The sequence below is a fragment of the Grammomys surdaster genome, unplaced genomic scaffold, assembly GCF_004785775.1.
Source record: "Grammomys surdaster isolate TR1022 unplaced genomic scaffold, NIH_TR_1.0 919, whole genome shotgun sequence".
NCBI lineage: Eukaryota > Metazoa > Chordata > Mammalia > Rodentia > Muridae > Grammomys > Grammomys surdaster.
In genome coordinates this window covers 208,363-225,655 of record NW_021605338.1, presented here as the reverse complement: position 1 = coordinate 225,655, position 17,293 = coordinate 208,363, and the positions used below count along the sequence as shown (strand labels likewise).

The 17,293-nt window shown below is 47.7% G+C and overlaps 1 protein-coding gene across 1 annotated transcript in view; it reads left to right on the top strand.

Moving 5' to 3' along the window:
* Positions 1-5,799: 5,799 nt before the first annotated feature.
* Plat (plasminogen activator, tissue type) overlaps positions 5,800-17,293 on the top strand; it is a 24,513-nt gene continuing 13,019 nt past the window's right edge. The window contains exons 1-3 of the mRNA XM_028782883.1: positions 5,800-5,933; positions 15,349-15,436; positions 16,627-16,669. Coding sequence (XP_028638716.1) covers positions 15,374-15,436; positions 16,627-16,669 — 106 coding nt within the window. The 5' untranslated portion in view covers positions 5,800-5,933; positions 15,349-15,373. The remainder of the gene's footprint in view (positions 5,934-15,348; positions 15,437-16,626; positions 16,670-17,293) is intronic.

Here is a 17,293-nt window from a genome sequence, read left to right as displayed (position 1 = left end):
TGAGGTCTTCAGAACAGCTACTTGGTCTGCTGTAGCAGGATCCCTGCTGGCCTGTAGCCAATGGTGCTTTTAGAATTGTGTGGGATGTATGGATCCCAGGCAGATGAAATCGTAACAGCCTCGGTCCTCGAAGAGACCAGTGTTGGGTTGTCCATGCGTCACTGATGGGGAGCAACAGAAGCCAAGACCCTGCTGCAAATGACCTGCTAAAAAACAGGTTCTGAGCCCTTAGAGCATGCCCTCAGTTCTCCGAGATGCCCTGGGAGGGAGGGCAGCATCGTGGTTAATTCTGTTGAACACCCATCTACAGAGCACTTCCGTTTAATCCACACTGGCCACCTGTGTTCTGCTGTCCCGACTCGGAATGCAGACCTGTCCAGGACTTGTTTTCAGTCATCTTTAAAACAATCAAACTTGTAAGAGGTCTCACTGCTAACCCATATATCATGTCTCCTGCCAACTTTGCCGAAGATACTTTTACAGGTAGGTTACGATGACAGCTCCCTCCTCCAGAGTCTTACCTGTCCCCTGTCTATCAAAAGACACTTCAGGTGCCTTTTACATCCACTGCCCTGCCCTGTGCTGTCAGTACCTCATGCACAGTGTGTTTTTAAAAACCTAAGGTAAAGGGTCTTATAACCTGGTACATTTTTCCATATCACAGTATAATGTCTGTATTAGTCCTCACACAGCTAATGGTAACCTTAGAAGGAAGGGACTGGCTGGTCTTGGCTCTGTCAGGTAAATGCTGACAATAGGTCTTTTCTTCAGGTAGCGTTAGGCCAGGTACGAAGGTGCACAGAGTCCATTCATGAATTCCTCTTGATATCTTCTTTTTACTCCCCCACACATACCTTTTTTCCTCTGCTGGCATGGAAGACCACAGAGTCTCTCACCTGCTAGGCAGGTGCTCTAGTCTGCTGAGCTGCACCTCCGATTTACTTCCTTAATTTCTAATAAAAGCTGTGGTCTCAGCCACTCCTGAACAGGTAGTAAGATAGGTCAAGGGACAGTCAGGATGTCACCATTCCAGCTGGTGACTAAAATCAGACAGGAAACTCTGTGCCCCATAGATAAAGGAAGGCTGGGGCTGGGGAAATGACCTCAGGTTTGTTTGGATTGCTATAAATCCTTCATGGGGGAAAATGTTTGATGCAGTGAGAACGAGGTAAAAGGTCATCTTTATAAATCATGCATCATTTACATGGGTGGGGAGAGGAGTTGTGGGAAGTGATACTGAGTCTGTGTTTGCTAGGTAAAAATATCTGGCTCAGGAAGAAGGCGGAGAAGGGTGTCCTGCTGTGCTGCAGAGGAAAGGTGGGCACAAAGTAAGCTAGTGCTCCCGTTACCCTGAGTAAAAAGTAGTGCTCCCATTACCCTGAGTAAGCAGTAATCCTCCCGTTACCCTGAGTAAACAGTAGTGCTCCCGTTACCCTGAGTAAGCGGTAGTGCTCCCGTTAACCAGGACTCATGCAAGCCCTCGCTGGAAACCAGAACAGATGTAAGAGCAGATGCTGCCTAAGTCACTATGCCCATTACGAGTGTCTCTTGCTCCTGAGGAACTTACAGTGAGCTAGAAGGCTCCAAGGTCTCTCTCCACAGTGCCTGGCCCCAGCACAACTACCCTTTGCCACTGTTGGGGTCAGAAGGAAGTGAGCTGACTGTGGTCATTTGGTTTGGGATTATTATCATTATCATTATTTTTACAATAACCAAACAACCAAATTAAACAACCAAAGGGCCGAAAGAGAGCAAGCATTCCTCAGGGGAAGAAGAGCGAGTGCCGAAACACAGTGCCCAGTGTTGGGCACCAGCGTTTCAGGACCATCACTTTCCTATGCCCTCAAGCTTAGGATGCAAAGGCTGGGCTTGGGCATCTGGACAGTGCCAGAGTACTCACCTAGCAAGCCCAAGGACTGGGTCCTATCCCCAACACACCAAGTAAAACAAAACTCAACAGAAGAAAGAAGAAAGAAATGACAACCTGGGTTTGAGTAGTTCTATTGATCATGGACACTTTTTATAAAAGTATGACAGAGTACTTCTGCCTGGCCATTGGTTTAAGATACGGGTATGAAAGTGGGGGAGGGGGCAGCAAACGATCTCATAGAGCAAGTGATCTCGTCAGAAGAATTAACATCTTGTATATAATGTGTACAGTAGATATTTTATAGGTGCATTTTAATGTCAGAAATGGCTCTGATATGCATTTCCAGCACTTTTTTAAAAATGAGCAGACATTTCTTAGAGCATTTTTAAAAGATTTAATTTTATATTTGTATTAATCTATAATCTCGTGTGTGTGTGTGTGTGTGTGTGTGTGTGTGTGTGTGTGGGCCAAAGACACGGGATCCCTTAGAGCTGGAGTTACAGGCAGTCGTCAGCTGATGTAGGTGCTGAGAACCAACCTCAGGTCCTCTACAAGAGCAGTCTGTGCTCTTCACTGCTGAGCTGGCCCATTAGCCCTCTTAGGCCAGTCCTAAGTTTATAGAAAAGTCAAGCAGAAGGCACAGAACTCCCTCAAACCTCTTGTCCTCCACAATTCCCCTCTTATTAACATGCACTGGTCAATTTTGTTCATGTTGTGATCCCAATGTTGCTTAGAAGATAGTTTGACAAAGTCAGAGGTGGAAAATCTTTAAAGGCCCCTTCACCCTGTCTGGAAAAAAACAAAAAGCCTTCCCTTCCATAGGGCTATCCACCTGAATAGAGGCAGGTGCTTTGCCAGTGACCCACATCCCCAGCCCTGAAACCCTTAAGTGGCTTATTAAATCCGCAGCAGCAGGTCCTTCAGCAAAAAGCATTTTCCTTCCCATAGTGTTCTATTTGAGTCACATAACAACCCTATGAGTCTCTATCATTCTCATCTGAAACACAAGAAAACAAATCTAAACACAAGGCAAACAGACAGAAAAGAGCAAACTTCCTGGTGTCCAACCTGGGCCTCTGCCTTGGGCCACATAGCTCTTGGGTGACTAGCCACTGGACTGGAAGCTCAATGAAATAGTGGTGGGCCCAAAGAAAGGAAATTCTAGTTTGAAGATTCAAACCAAATCAACCTAAGAAACTCAATTCTTGCCACCAAGGAATTGACTGAAAATACAATCTGTTTGGAAAGAAGTTGAATAGATTCAGGAACAAGACCGTAGTAAGTTACTAAAAGCACATTTCTATCCTTGGAACCTGCCGGTACGGACAGCCATTGCTTCCTCATGCCTGTGTCCAATTCATGAGTTGGGCATATCCAGACTTGCCTGCATCCAGTATAAACTCACTTTCATTTCTTAAAGCGGTTCGCAGGTACCACAAAAGGAACTGAAAAAAAAATCATTCAGTGGCTACAGCAATTGAACCCTCATGCTATGTTTTAATCTTTATCCATTCAATCCTGTGGGGTTTATAAAAGTTTACATCACAGCATGTACTCAGGGGCAAGATGATATTCCTAATTTTGATATGTGTATATAACTGTCCCATCATCCTCATATCATACAAATACTGTGCTATGCTGATATGTTGAATGGCGTTATTTTTCTATTTTTGTGCTTCTAAATTATTTTCAGTGTCACATGATCAAAACAGTGTTTTAGAGCCGGCTTCTGGGTGGTGCGTTCTTGTGAGCTCAAGGTCAGCCTGAGTTATGTTGTCAGTTCCAAAACAAGCAAGCAAACAAACAGAACCCAAGGTTTTATAATCATGTGTGGAATTTTAAAACTTATTATTATCAGGTTAAAAATTCGGAAGAATTGCTACTCCAGGAGAACTGCCTGATTTTTAAATTTTCATTTGTATCATTTCAAAGGTACCAGGGGTTTGTAAGAATAGTGCAAGTCCCTCTCATACGGTCTGGTAAGCAATTCTTCACAGCTATCACCATCTCCAAGACTACTTTGCTTTGTTCCATCTATTTATTTTTCCCTCAGAGAGTATATGAGCATGCAATTCATGCACCTGGTCCAGCTAGCCAATGCCAGTCTCCAGTCCACATGAAGGCCTAGACAATATATGCTGTGTTTATTGTTTCTAAGGAGAAATGAGCAAATGTGTGTTGACTCTAGACTGAGGACAGGCAAAAGAAGCAATTCCACAGGTCTAGCCTGAAGAACTAAACAGTGAGTCTAGCCTGGGTTTACTTACAGAAGTATGGATGAGAGGTTTCCTATGGTCAACCAGGTCACAGAAGAAAAGTCCCTTGCCACCTCAGCATTTGTTAATAGCCCATACACTTACCCTCCGGGAGAAATGGGGCAGGGACATGCAGGCAGGTCTGTGAGCCTTGGATCGTAGTAGGATCTAATTTCAGGAGAGGACCAGCCATGGTGTGCATGAGGGGACACTGCACCCAGGTATGCCCAATGACGCCATCAGGATATTTACCTTATTTGTCCTTAAAAAGCTCCCTTTAAAAGGAGACGCTCTTAGTTTGTACACAGAACACCTGCCTTCCGGTTAACAGTTTCACTGCCAGCTTCATCTCTTTCCTTGGGCTAGCCTTGGAATCACAATCCTTCTTATTTAGTTTTTGTACTCAGCATGGTCTTTGTCCTGGTGCCTCATCAGCTGTCCACTGCCCCAACAAAGGAAGGGTTCACTGAGCCCGCTCTCTGCCTCCACAGGTGACACACACTCTACAGAGAGGACCCCCGTTGCAGAAGCTAGTCTTCCACACTTCTTCTTATCCATCTGTCCCCAAGTTATGGGACTTGGAGTTTATTACTTTTGGGAGCAAAGGGCTTCTAGGCAAGTTTCCCAGGATGTGATGTCACCAAGATTTATTTTCATTTTCCCACCCCCATCGCAATCCTTTGAGTAAAATCAAAGTTCCCATTGTTATGGTTAGATCAGCCTCCCATTTGTATTTCTGGCTCCTCCGGCTCCCCTGGAGTCTGACAAGGGGAAACAGACTCACAGGTGGTAGAAATGCAAAAGCTGGAGGTTTTGAGGATGGTGGGGGGAGGGTTGTGTGCATTTAGCAAAACTCAGGGCACCTGTGATTAATGAGAAATCCTCCTCTTGGCTCCACACCAGCAGAGGCCACTCGCCCAGCCCTTCGGAGGTGCAGACAGCTGCAGAGGAAGACTAAACTGGGATTTGGGGTGACCTGGTGCCCCGGGACTACCGAGGCTTCAGTACGTTGTGAAAGAATATAGGCCATCAGAATGGCAGTTTTCAGGAGCTTTTATTATCCACCTCCGGGGTGGGGGGCTTAAAGGACGGATGGCTTGTGATGGAATCTCAGGGGCTGAGGCTGAAAGACCTGCCCATTCCCCCACTTTTCTCAATTCTCTGAGAGCTCTCCGCTGAGGAGCAGCAGAGAAGCACCTCAGCCTAGGAGAGCAGGTCAGAGGTAGGGAGAGCACCAAAAGCCTGGTGGTCATGTGCTTACTGTCCAGTCACTCCCAACCCATCTGCCTGGTGGCCAATTGCCCACGTGTCCTGAGGGGTAGTTGCTTCAAATTCCAGAAGACCTCTCTCCTCCCTAGCCTAGTTGGGCGGGGCTGTTTGTAAACTCAGGGTCAAGACAGGAGCTTAAGAGCAACAGATCCTCATAGTTCCTTTTAGGCCTTTGAGACCAGGATTTTAAAACAGGATGATTCTTAAGTCCCCTCCAACTCAGTAAATTCCTGTGATTCGATGACATCAGTACGGTGAATAATCAGGCTGGCGCCAAGCCAAGACTGGCTGTGCTCCTCCGCGCGCACTTCCTCCCCCTCCTTAGAGACACCAACGGCTCCATTGGCTCCTCAGTGGCCCAGTCCACCCGGCACCCACCAGCATAGGAGAAACCCCGCCCACACAGAACCTCTGGCCCCACCCCTCCTTCACCCTTAAAATTGGCTTGAGCTGTTCAGGGAGACAGAGCCTGCGGGAACTCAACAGCTCAACGCTAAGGAGAAGCCCCTGCGGGAGTGGGAAAGAAGCACACACTCACGGTAAGCTGGATTTCTGCCCTTATCTAACAGCCGACTCCTCTTCTTCTGTCCCTTTAAAGTCTTTGGAGGGGCAAACTGAGCCAGTGAAGGAATGCTTAATGGAAGCACAGACCTGTATGTAATTCAGGCAGAGAGGACCAGCCAGCATCATCCACACAGAAGAGACGGTTCTTTGCAATGACTCTGGGTAAGCTGAGGTGAGGGGGAGAGAACCGGAGAGAGGTGTCTCTTGCAGAAGTTTTGCTTGCACAGTAAGCGGAGACAGTAAGGGACTCGGGTTCTTTCAACAGACAATGGGAGCGGCGCTAAGGGGCAGTAACTAGATTCAGCTGCCTCCAAAGCTGAGAAGCCCCTGGTGGGAGCTGTATGACTACCCTCTGACCTCAGGAACACATTAAAAAACAGGCTGGGCACTAAGGAGGCGCATTTGCCTGGACAGCATGATTAACTAAGCTGGCAGAGAGAAGCTGAGATTTTTAGGAACCTCTCATTACTGCTGGGAGTCAGGATGCAAAACCTCTAGCCTCTCGGGAGTTCATCACATCCTCTCTATGGTTTGCAATTTCACCCCTTGCGCCTCACGCGTGGATGCCTTTGCTTTTTCATGTTGCAGCAGGAGAAGGAGCTCTCTGGATTCCGCAGGACCTTTGTTTTCTTAACCTCGGAATCAGCGGGAGGATGGATGGAGGGTGGGAGGTGGAAGGAAAGTATGCAGCGCTCCCAGATAACTAAGGACAAGCTTCAGTGCAAAGAAATGCAGTATCATTGCTGTATTTGCTGGCCAGTTTGGAATGATGCAGTGGTCTTCCACAGCTGATAATGGGGCAGCAACATATACAAAATGTGAGTGCATAGTGGTGGTGGCTATTTACAATCCTGTGAGCACATCACAAATATAACCAGAACATACTTACAGAAAAACACACTTAGGAATTTTTCAGGATATCCAGACCCTGGCCTGTCCAGAACAAATCTGCGCAGGTCATTGGCAGGCTTAGTGAGGGTTAAATCGTATTCAATCCCAGATCAGATACTGGAAACACTAAAATGTAAGTTGTCCCTCTGACCATCCTGCTCAATCTACCTAAAGTGTTTTCAGGAGAGCCAGCCTGTATCTTGGTAGGGGCGGTACTAGCTGCACCCCCCCCCACACACAAGCTGGATTAGGACAGACTTTCCAGGACACCCCATTATTTGGGAAGTCTCCTGTGAGATACACAGCAGCTGGCCTGCTTCCTCCCAGCCCCGGGATGCTGGATGCAGCCAGGAGGAGCTGAGGAGAATTCATGTTTCTGCTAAGGCTTTGGGGACTGAAGCTGCACACATTTAAGACTGATCGCCGAGCAGGATGCTCAACCAAGGTCAGAGAGTGACTCAGAGTTGCCTGCAGGACTCATGGACTGGAAAGACTGGTGTGAGGGTTTTAAGGTGAAAACACATGGGCTTGTTTTCAATCTAACTGCGGAGGCTGCAAACATGGCTTATCAGCAACAATCGTGGGCTTAACACCATTCACAATGTAAAGTTCACACACTTCCCTGAGACACCAGGTCTCTGTGATTGGGAGTCTTTTGCGGTCTGAGCCGAAACAGTGCAATCTGAGTACTGGCAGCTGTGCATCTATTGTCTCGGAATAGTTTTTTGTTTCTTTTTAAATCTGAGTGGCAGAAAATTCTGCATGTAGCAACTGAACGCAGAAACCAAGAACGAAGGCCAGCTTTGAGCCAAACATGCAATGGGTCTCACTTCAAACCCAGTTGGGTGCTAATGACCTAGATTATAGACGGCAGAGCTGGAGTTGGGGCTGCAGTTTAGTTGGCAGACTGTTAACATAGTGTGCAGGGAGCCTTTAGGCCTGATTCTCGGCACAGGATACACTGGGTGTGGCAGTGAACACCTGTGATCCCTAGTGCTCAGCAGATGGGGTAAGAAGATCAGAAGCTCAAGGCTAGCCTGGGATAAGTGAGATCTTGTTTCAGAAAAGGAAGGAAAGAAGGAAGGAAGGAGAAAATTACAGGTAGAGATTAACAAAGCCTTGGTTACGCACCATCATCTTTAATACTGGCCCAACTGTCTACTTTCACGATGCCTGGGAGACAAACTATTATAGATAGGAGTGGAGGGTAAGATGAACTCAGTTCCTGGTTTCTGGAAAATCGAATGAAGCAGATTGCTGGTCATGTATCACAAATTTCTCTGGCACGTTTGAAGGCCCAGCCCAGGAGAGCTGTGTCAGCAGCCCAGGAAACACAGGCCAGCTGTTCCTCATGAAGTACTTAAAGAGCTGGGTGACTTTAATAATGCTTGCCAAGTCCCTGGCCATGATCCTGGGGGGCTGGGGGGTGGTGACCTGTGATTGACAGCTCTGGTTGAGGTATACAGTCTGACTGTTTGGTGCTCCTGACACACATCAGAGAGAGGTCTTTAGAGTTTTCTTTGGGGATTGACCTGAAAGACTGGCGTCCACCCTGAGCACCTGAAATGATCACGGCAGACTTAGGCCGGTCCCATACATTGTAGACTTTTCTACTGAAAGTCTACTCCGTGGAAGCAAATGTCCTGTTAGCTTACACCTTAAAGATTCCACGGGGAAGCAGCTTAATGTGTCAGCTGCTAATTCCAAATTCTCAGAGAGCTTCAGAGGCCCTGCTGCAGGGTGTGAATTGGCCTGGAAAAGGCAAATTAAGGAAAAAAAAAACAGATTAAAGATGGGCTACAAGATATCACTCTGCTTTCAGGAAATAAGGGCCCCCTGTTCATACTGCTCTCTGATCCTGGTGAAGAGTATGCCATTTTCTATCATATCTTATGAGCTAGGAAAAAGGATTTGTTATTAACTCTTGAAGACCAGGAGGGCTCCACCTCCACCCTAGAGAGCTTGGCAGCTCTTCTTTACTGGTAGCTTCAAACAACTTGAGTTCTTGAGTTGTTGATGAAGGCATTCACCTGAAACCCAGTGCACACCTGCCCTGCACCAGGCTTCTGGGATCTGTAGCTATTGCTTCTTCAGCTTTCAAAAAATACACATGACAGAAAGGATTAGCCCATTGGGAAGACCAGGAAACTAAGGCTCAAAGAGGCAACATTGCCCACCCAGACCTATAAGTGGCTGTTGGGGGGGGGGGTCTGAGTTGAGAGTTCAAGGGTCATGTTCCTAGCATTTCAAAGTGCCAGCTCTCTTTATAGCAGTTTAAGAATGTTACCAGTAGGGCTGAGTTGCAACTCGGCAGTTGAGCGTGTGCTTAGCAAATGCAAGGCTCTCTGGGTCCAATCCATAGTACCAGAAATTCAAAATAAAAAAATCACAAGCAAGGATCATGCAAAGAGTTAAGTGGGAAGAGCTCAGAGCTCGGGAGGCTCAGGAGGCAGGCATCCACGAACTACCACCTCAAGGAGTGCGTTTTCACGGCTGTAAAGCAAGATGCCGTTGCCTTAAGTAATTAATGAACATGAGGTATGTTGAAAACTCAACGCCAGGCAAGTGACGGGCATTCAGACCCCTGCTGAGTACCTGGCTTCCATCCACACACATCTCCTGCTCCTCGTGGTACCTCTTTCCAGAAAGGTTGGTGACATTCAGATACATTCATGGAACGACATAATGACCACTTCAGGTGTCGACCTCCTGATTCAAGAGTGTGAACAACATTATTTCATTGTTAACTCATTGCACCTGGAGAGGGTGGTGTTTGGGGGAGCAGGAGGAGTCAAGGAGATCAGATGGGTACTGGATGCCCTTTTTGTTAGACTCCTCAGAGTGAGCATTTCATGGCACTGACTGGCTGAGTTTGCTCCCTTTTTTTTTTTCCCAGAAGGATATGAGGTCACTAAAGCAAGTTTCTTTGGTTTTTATCCCAAGAGGATACAAGATACACTTCCTAAACCCACAACCAATACTTGTTTGCTTCTTCCAAACAACTAGATCACCCAGTAGGAGACAGAGCAGGGAGATGCAACAAGGAGCATAGTGGTTGTTGCAGGATAATCCCATGTGGCTTAGACACAAGTCATGCCTATGTGCTAAAAATGCTATACCTCCTCTGATGGATGAGGCGCACCAGAGAGGATTTGATTCCGTTCATCTTCCACTCCCTTATAACTGGTCATATTATATTAAGAAGCAGCCATTTCCAGGTACCTGAGAGATGGGGTCTGGAAGGTTCAGAAGTTCAGGGTTAGCCTCAGCTACTTCAGTTACATAGCAAATCTAAGGCCAGTCTATGTTACATGAGACCTTGTATCAAAAACAAACAAAACAAAACAGCAGAGACAGAGAGACAGAAGGGTGAGAGGAAAAGGAAGGAAAGAGAGGGAAAGAGGGAGGGAAAAGGAAAGAAGGGAGGAAGGCAGCTAAGAAAGAAAACTTTCTTCTGTCCTTGTTGTAAAGAACTCTGTTCAAAATGGAAAGGAGAAAACAAGCATTTGATTTACGAAAAGTTACTTTTTTGGAGAAGTTAAGAATTGCTTCTGGAAACCACACACTTGGGATTAGAAGACAGCTGGCAAGAGCTGACTCTCTTCTCCACCGTGTGGGTCTCTGGGATTGAACTCAGGGCTTCAGACTTGAGGACAAGGGCCATCTCAGTAGCCCAAGAGTTTTTTATATGATGAGAGATACTGAAAACAGTTTGGCTGGGTGTGGTGGCACATGGCTGCAACACCAGCGCTCGGCTGACAAACACGGGAAGATCAAAAGTGCAAGACCAGCCTGAAGGGTACAGCAAGTTCTAAGCCAGCCTGGGCTACGGAGGGAGATCCTGTCTAAAACAAAACAACAAAACCAAACAATAAGGCCGCAGAAAGAAAATAAACTAAGAGCTAGAGTAGGTCAACATTAAGAGCCTAGCTTGCTCCGCATGCTTCCTTAAAGTGCCTTCACTCCCAGTAATAGAAGCCATAGGCTGACCTGTCATTAGAAGGCAGGGGTGGGGTGGGGTGGGGTGGGGTGGGGGCGGGGCTGTCTCTGCTTGGACAGGGAAAGGCAAGCTGATTTTCCTTTCTTTGGAGGTACTCTGTGTGGCTGGACTTTGATAGTCCAAGTTGACCCCAAATTTGTTGTGGTCCTTTTCCCTCTGCTTCTAAGCAGTGCTAGGGTCCCAGGTGTGTCCCCCACAAGCTGGGCCCAAAGGTGAGCAGCTGTGGGAACTTTCTGCCCTTTCCCAGGCCCAGTTCCTACTAAAGCAACTCACCTCACCTCTTAAGTTGTTCCAGACACGTGTCTGTGATGGCGCAGGGGTTTGGGAGACTTCTTTCCTAGTTGGTTGGCTTTCTGGGCTGTGGTGGTAGAGTGTGCGTGAAAGCGTGACTTCAAGGCCGTGTGTTATTTTAGGGCTATTGTTCCTGACTTTCCAACTCTGATCTCCATGGAACTTTCAACAAAGCAATAAGAACCCTGAGTGTCCTTGGCAAAGATGCAAGCAGTACAATCTAGTACGTGGTACAAAACTTGACAGCAGGATGGGATCCCAAGTGGCCTTTCCTGGTCAGGTTCTGGCCTCTTATGACATGCTGGCTACCGTGTTCAAATACAAAGTTCAAGTCCCTCTGTCCATCAACATCTAACTAAACAACAGCATAGCAGGCATACAACCAATGTACATAATTGCACATGCATATGTCTTTGCAAATCCCTTTCCCATATACTATAAAGAAGGGAGCCATGGCTGGCGTGGGAGTAAAAGCACTGTGTCCATTTATTTACAGACATGCCTGGAGAGCTAGCTCTGGAGGAGGACTCCAGGAGTCTAGTTACTTGAGTTTGCTTTGCTGGGAGTTCATTTTCTCGCTCAGTGTCGTTACTCACCCTATTGCTCAATCAGCTTTCCTTTCTGTGAACGAGTTATTACATTCCATCCCGAGCGCAGACTCTGCTGGGGGAAAATGGTTTTGAGAGGAATGTAAAGAGGACGGGGCCATGTAAAGGCCCCGAGGATGCACCACCTGCCTTTTTCAAAGCTTTCTGTCAGTCGGCTTATTACTATCCCAGTAGCTTTGTCTGATCCAGAACCATGCAGTTACTACCTGGCTTTCATCAAGTGCCATGGCCCCAGGTATCATGCTTCTGATACAACTCCCCGCTCTCTCAGAATGGCCCATGTTCTTGGTTCTTGGAAATAGACTGTCTCCAAGGAGAGCCAGTTATAGCAAGATTGCTATCTTCTTCCCTCCCTCCCCCCCCCCCACTGCAGGGAAGGGGGGAACTAATGTATTTGTATCTTAAAGCCAGCCTTGGATGCAATCCTTAGACCCCATGCTGGTCTCCCCATGAGCATCCATGAATACCCCTGGTGAGTTCCCAGGGTCTACAGAGTCAAACTCCCACTCTGTGGGCCTTGAGTTTAGGTCCACACTTCTGCTGGTCACTTTATTTTTGGTCCTGGCATTGCTTGTGACCTTTCCAACCACATCTTCCACAAAACCGAACAAGGTTTTCCTCCCTCTTTTTCTCCTCCTTTGGAACTGCACTGGTTTTCGTCTGGCATGTGACTAATTTCTCTGTCATCCTCTGCTGTCCTGCGGCCCATCCAGCAGCTTGCTATGATTGTCTCCATGGAGTGGGGAAAGAGGCAGTTACTTGTTGCTTATGTGCAACTCATTGTCACTGGCTCAAGGCCCAGCCATCAAAAGCCCAGATGGAGATAGGTGACAAGTCCTTAGCACCTGAGCTCCTGTCCCTCCTGTGAGAAGGAGCCTCCCATGATGCAATGCAGCTGATGGAGTCTTGGGAAGACGAGGGTGTGCACATGTACCAGTGATGTATTTTTTGCTCTGCATTTAACTGATATCTAGAGAGCCTCGAGTTAGCAGGGCATGGTGGGGAATACCTGTCATCCCAATCCCAGTGTGGTGGTTTGCATGCTTGGGATGGACTTTGAGGTTTAAAAATCCCACACTATTCCCAGTAAGGTCTCTTCTCAGCTACTTCTCTAGAAATAGCTTACTGCTTACTGCTGTGCCCTCTAACATGCCGGCCATGGACTGACTCAGTCTCTGAAACTGTAAGCAATCCCCAAGTTAAATGCTGTCTTTTATAAGTTGTCTTGGACTCGGCACAGTGTCTCTTCACAGCAATAGAATAGTAACCAAGAAACCCAGCACTCCAGGGGCTGAAAGAGGTTGGACTCATTTTCCTGTCATCAAGACCAAACTGGTTTCATAGCAAGATCCTATCTTGGAGGGACGAAAACAACCCCAGTAACTTAGTAGGTGTCTAGGACAAAGACTCAGAAAACGCCCCCTGAATGGGCTGGTTGGTTTGAAAAAGAAGAGGGGGTGAGTCTCTGAATCATATCTGCAGTAGTGTTCAGTTTCCTCCGTTCCACAGCGACCAGGTAACAAAGAAGACAAGAAAGCCAGGGGAGAGCCACGCCTACGTCTAAACTTAATCCTACTGACGTAGAATTAAGGGTGAATTTAAGTGGAATGTTGGGAAACCTGGGAAAGGGAAAAGTTACAAGAAAGCTGAGAAAGGAGAAGTTATCCACACAAAGATTCCCCGTGCCTGGCTGGCTGGCCTCCACCGCCACTTACTTCTTTCTGGGATTGCCCAAGGCAGGCGGGTGCTAGCCCAGATGGCCCTCCAAGGAGGAAAGGCTTCCACAGGCCCCAGTCCACCCTACTAGGGGCAGGTCCAAAAGAACAAAGATCCTGGGAGCCCTTCCATCCCCTGCCATGGGGGATAGACATGGAGGGCAGTCCAGTGGGGCAGGACTCCTTGTGAGCCCATGACCTGCGCTTTCTCACAGAAGTACTTTGTCCCTTTCCCCAGTACCCCCACTCTCTCCCCCACAGCTTTGTGTTCCCTCCCTTGGGGCTCTGTACTCTTTCCTCTGAGGCTCTTTGTTCCTACCACCATGGCTGTACTTCCTGCTCTGCGGCCTCCATCACCCCAGTGCACACTTTCTTATTGGACCACTTTTGCTCTAGCCCTTGTGCCTGACATCCCTACCGGCTCCCTGTAGCTCTGGAGTCCCTCCCAGCAGCCCCAGATGAACCCAGAAGTTAGTAGTCTCCCAGCTCCGCTCCCCCGCACCACCCACTTTCTGTTTTCATCTTGAAGCTGAAGGGATCTTGGGGCATGTGAAAAAAATGGCACTCTCAAAACTCAGAAAAGCCAGAGCCAGCTGCAGGCGAGATAGATCCTGGTAACTTCTGAGCCAGTGGTTTCGGGGACCCTGAGTGGTGGGAATCAGAGTTGTTGTGACTGAAGGGGAAATGAGTCAGGGAAAGGAAAGGCCTGCTTTGATGTTGTGGACTGGGAGTGAGAGGACTTGCCAGACCACAAAAGAATCAAGCCAACTAACCTACTTTCAGACCGAAAACAGAAATCACTGGGAAGGCAAGTGGAAATTGGATTGGGGGGGGGGGGGTCAGGGAAATGTGAGTGACCAGACAGTCTCTGCGGATCTGCTCTTCACCAGATCTGTGAGTCTGCATTAAAGGAGACAGATATTCCAGAGGGAACTGGGGCCAACATGGAGGAAACCCTCCCTTCAATGAGAGAAGGAGACCAGGCCTCAGAAGCAGCGTTATCCATTACAATCACCAAGGCTGGGGCACATGAAGCATCTGACAAGGCACCGTGACGTGCCAGGAATAGATTCCCGACAACTACTTCTGAGAGTCAGAGAGGACAATACTGTGACTTCTAGCTCAGTCTTGGACAGGGATCTCTTCTCAGGAAGCCAGGTCCAGATGATACGGTACCTCAGTGCCCAAGAAGCATCAGAGATGGCTCCTACTCTGCAGCCCACAGGAATCTCTGGGAAAAGCTACTTTCAACAGCCACCGTCTATCGGCAGATTACTAGACAAGCAAAATGTGGTCTCAGCAGACAATGGGTTATTGTTCAGCCTCATAAAGGGCAAGAATTCTACAGTGTGGCTGACCCTTCAGGATATCACTCTAAGTGGCTTACACCTACAAAGGTGTAAAAGGGACAGACACTGTCTGATTCCACATCTACAATACATGCAAATAGTCAAAGTCACAGATGCAGAAAGGATGATGGTGGCCAGGGGTCGGGAGAACAAAGAGCCATTCTTTAATGGCTAAGGGATTTGAATTCACTGCAATCAAGTTCTGAAAATGCGTGGGATAATGAGATGTGTTCATCGAGGTTGGTACATGATGAATACCACTGAGCTGAATAATGTTCAAGGTGGTAAATGTAATGCTGTTGTACACTCTTCTCACACACACATACACACACATACACACGCACGTGTATCTCTATTTCTATCTCTACCTTTAGACAGACAGACACAGATATGTGTGAAATCTTCTAGACAGTGTCTGTAAGAGTTAATGCTACAAGGGTCACCCGAAATAAAGTGACAGCCATGGATGTCCCATGATCCTCTGCCCAGCCCACATCACATGCTTCATTGCTTTTATTTCTCTTCCAAAACTTAAGGGACACGGAAGAAACGGGGAGCAAGATGAAGAGAGAGCTGTTGTGTGTACTGCTGCTTTGTGGAGTGGCTTTCACATTGCCTGACCAGGTGGGTCCACCTCCCTGCCTCACCCCAACGGGCCACCAGACTTACAGATGACAGTGGTGTAACCAGGAACCGTCATGCTCTCGAGTACCTCAGGGTGGGACAAGTTCCGGGGAGTGGTCAGACACATAGCACACACTCCTCATGTGGGTAGGATACTAAGGATTTCAATCCCAGAAGTAGAATCTGGCCACGCCTCTGGCTTAAAGCCGTTCTTAACGCAGTGCCCCTCCCTGCCTTGGACGTCTGCTTTGGAGCCATTTTGTGAAAAAGCGTGTGTGCCTGAGTGTGGCAGTGCACGTGAGCATTCCCACCAAGTCGAGGCAGGAAGGTCACAAGTCTGAAACCTTGTTGACATAGGCTTCAAAGAATCCAGGGCTGGGGGAGGCTCGGTGAAAAAGCCTGCACAGCCCAGGGAGGAAATGTATTTGAATTCACCCATAAGATACTAAAAAATGACAAGCATTATGAGCCACTGAAGCAGGTTAGCTGATGGGGACAGAAGCTGCACCCACTTTTCAAAACCTCACCCCAACAGAGAGCACCATGTACAGTCAAGCTTACCTGAGCTGTGGGGAGTGCACCTGGAACTTGGTTAGGGCTTAGGGCTTAGGGGTTTGGGGTTTGGGGTTTGGGGTTAGGGTTTGGGGTTTGGGTTAGGGTTTAGAGTTTGGGGTTAGGGTTAGAGGTTAAGGGTTTAGGGTTAGTGTTTTGGGGTTAGGGGTTAGGGTTTTTGTTTAGAGGTTAGAGTTTAGGATTAAGGTTTATGGTTAGGGTTAGAGCATGCAACACTCTAGTACAGGAGTTGTAGAGACAGAAGATCTTCCTTCCTGAAGGATTCAAGGATCTGCAGCTTTACTTCACTCCACTAGCCATGTGCCAATACTTAAATTTTAATGGAATGAAATCAAATTGGAATTCCAGTTTATCTGTCACATGGGTACATTTTTGGCTGTCTGTGGCCATGTGGCATTAGTGTCAGCTACCCTGGAAGACGTGAATGGGAAGTGTTTGAATTGTGCAAGAAGTTCTTCCGGGGCAGGGATGGGCATTAGGTGTGTAGGAAGAGCAGGTGTTTGACAATGAGTAAGATAGGTTATTCATATCTCCTCAGTAGGTGGCATCTGGTTAAAGACTCTGGTTGGTCTTTCCCAGCTCTTGCTGACCTCTCCTCCATTCTGCTCTCTTTGCAGGGAGTACACAGGAGGTTCAGAAGAGGAGCTCGGTCCTACAGAGGTGAGTGGTGAAGGGGAGGCAGGCCCAGGCCTTGTAATGCTTTTGACTGTCAGGAGATGGATCTCCACCTAGCACGGTTCGCAGGATCGTTGCAAGATCTTCAGTGCTTTTGTGAAAAAGGCCTGCTTAAATCAGTATTTGTCGTCAGCTGTGCCCACCCAGGGGCCTGCTAATCAGACTGTCAGGTGATAAGAAAGGTGGTGACCTACGGCTGGGTGGAGATGGTGTGTGTCTGTAATCCCAACAGGTGGGGGCTGAGGTAGGAGGATCGTGAGTTCAAGGGCAGCCTGGGGCACAGTAAGATACTGTTTCCATATGGCTCGAAGCCTTTGATACAGAGATGAGAAAAACAGCCCTAAAAAGGTAGATAACTTACCTACGGCCAGTGATTGATCTCGGTGTTCCTGGGCTGAGCTCTCACTAGTGTCTGTTCACTATCTGCTGCTATCCCCACGTTTCAGTTGCTTCCTGTTAGTAAAATCCAGGTAAGCGGCCTGAGCCAACTCACAGACACTTGAGGAGGAGATTCCCCACTTAAGTTCATGTCTTGAGTTGATGCTAGAACACAAAGCTTTTCTGTCAGGATTCCAAGAAGAGAGAAAATGCCAACCACCAACTTCCTGA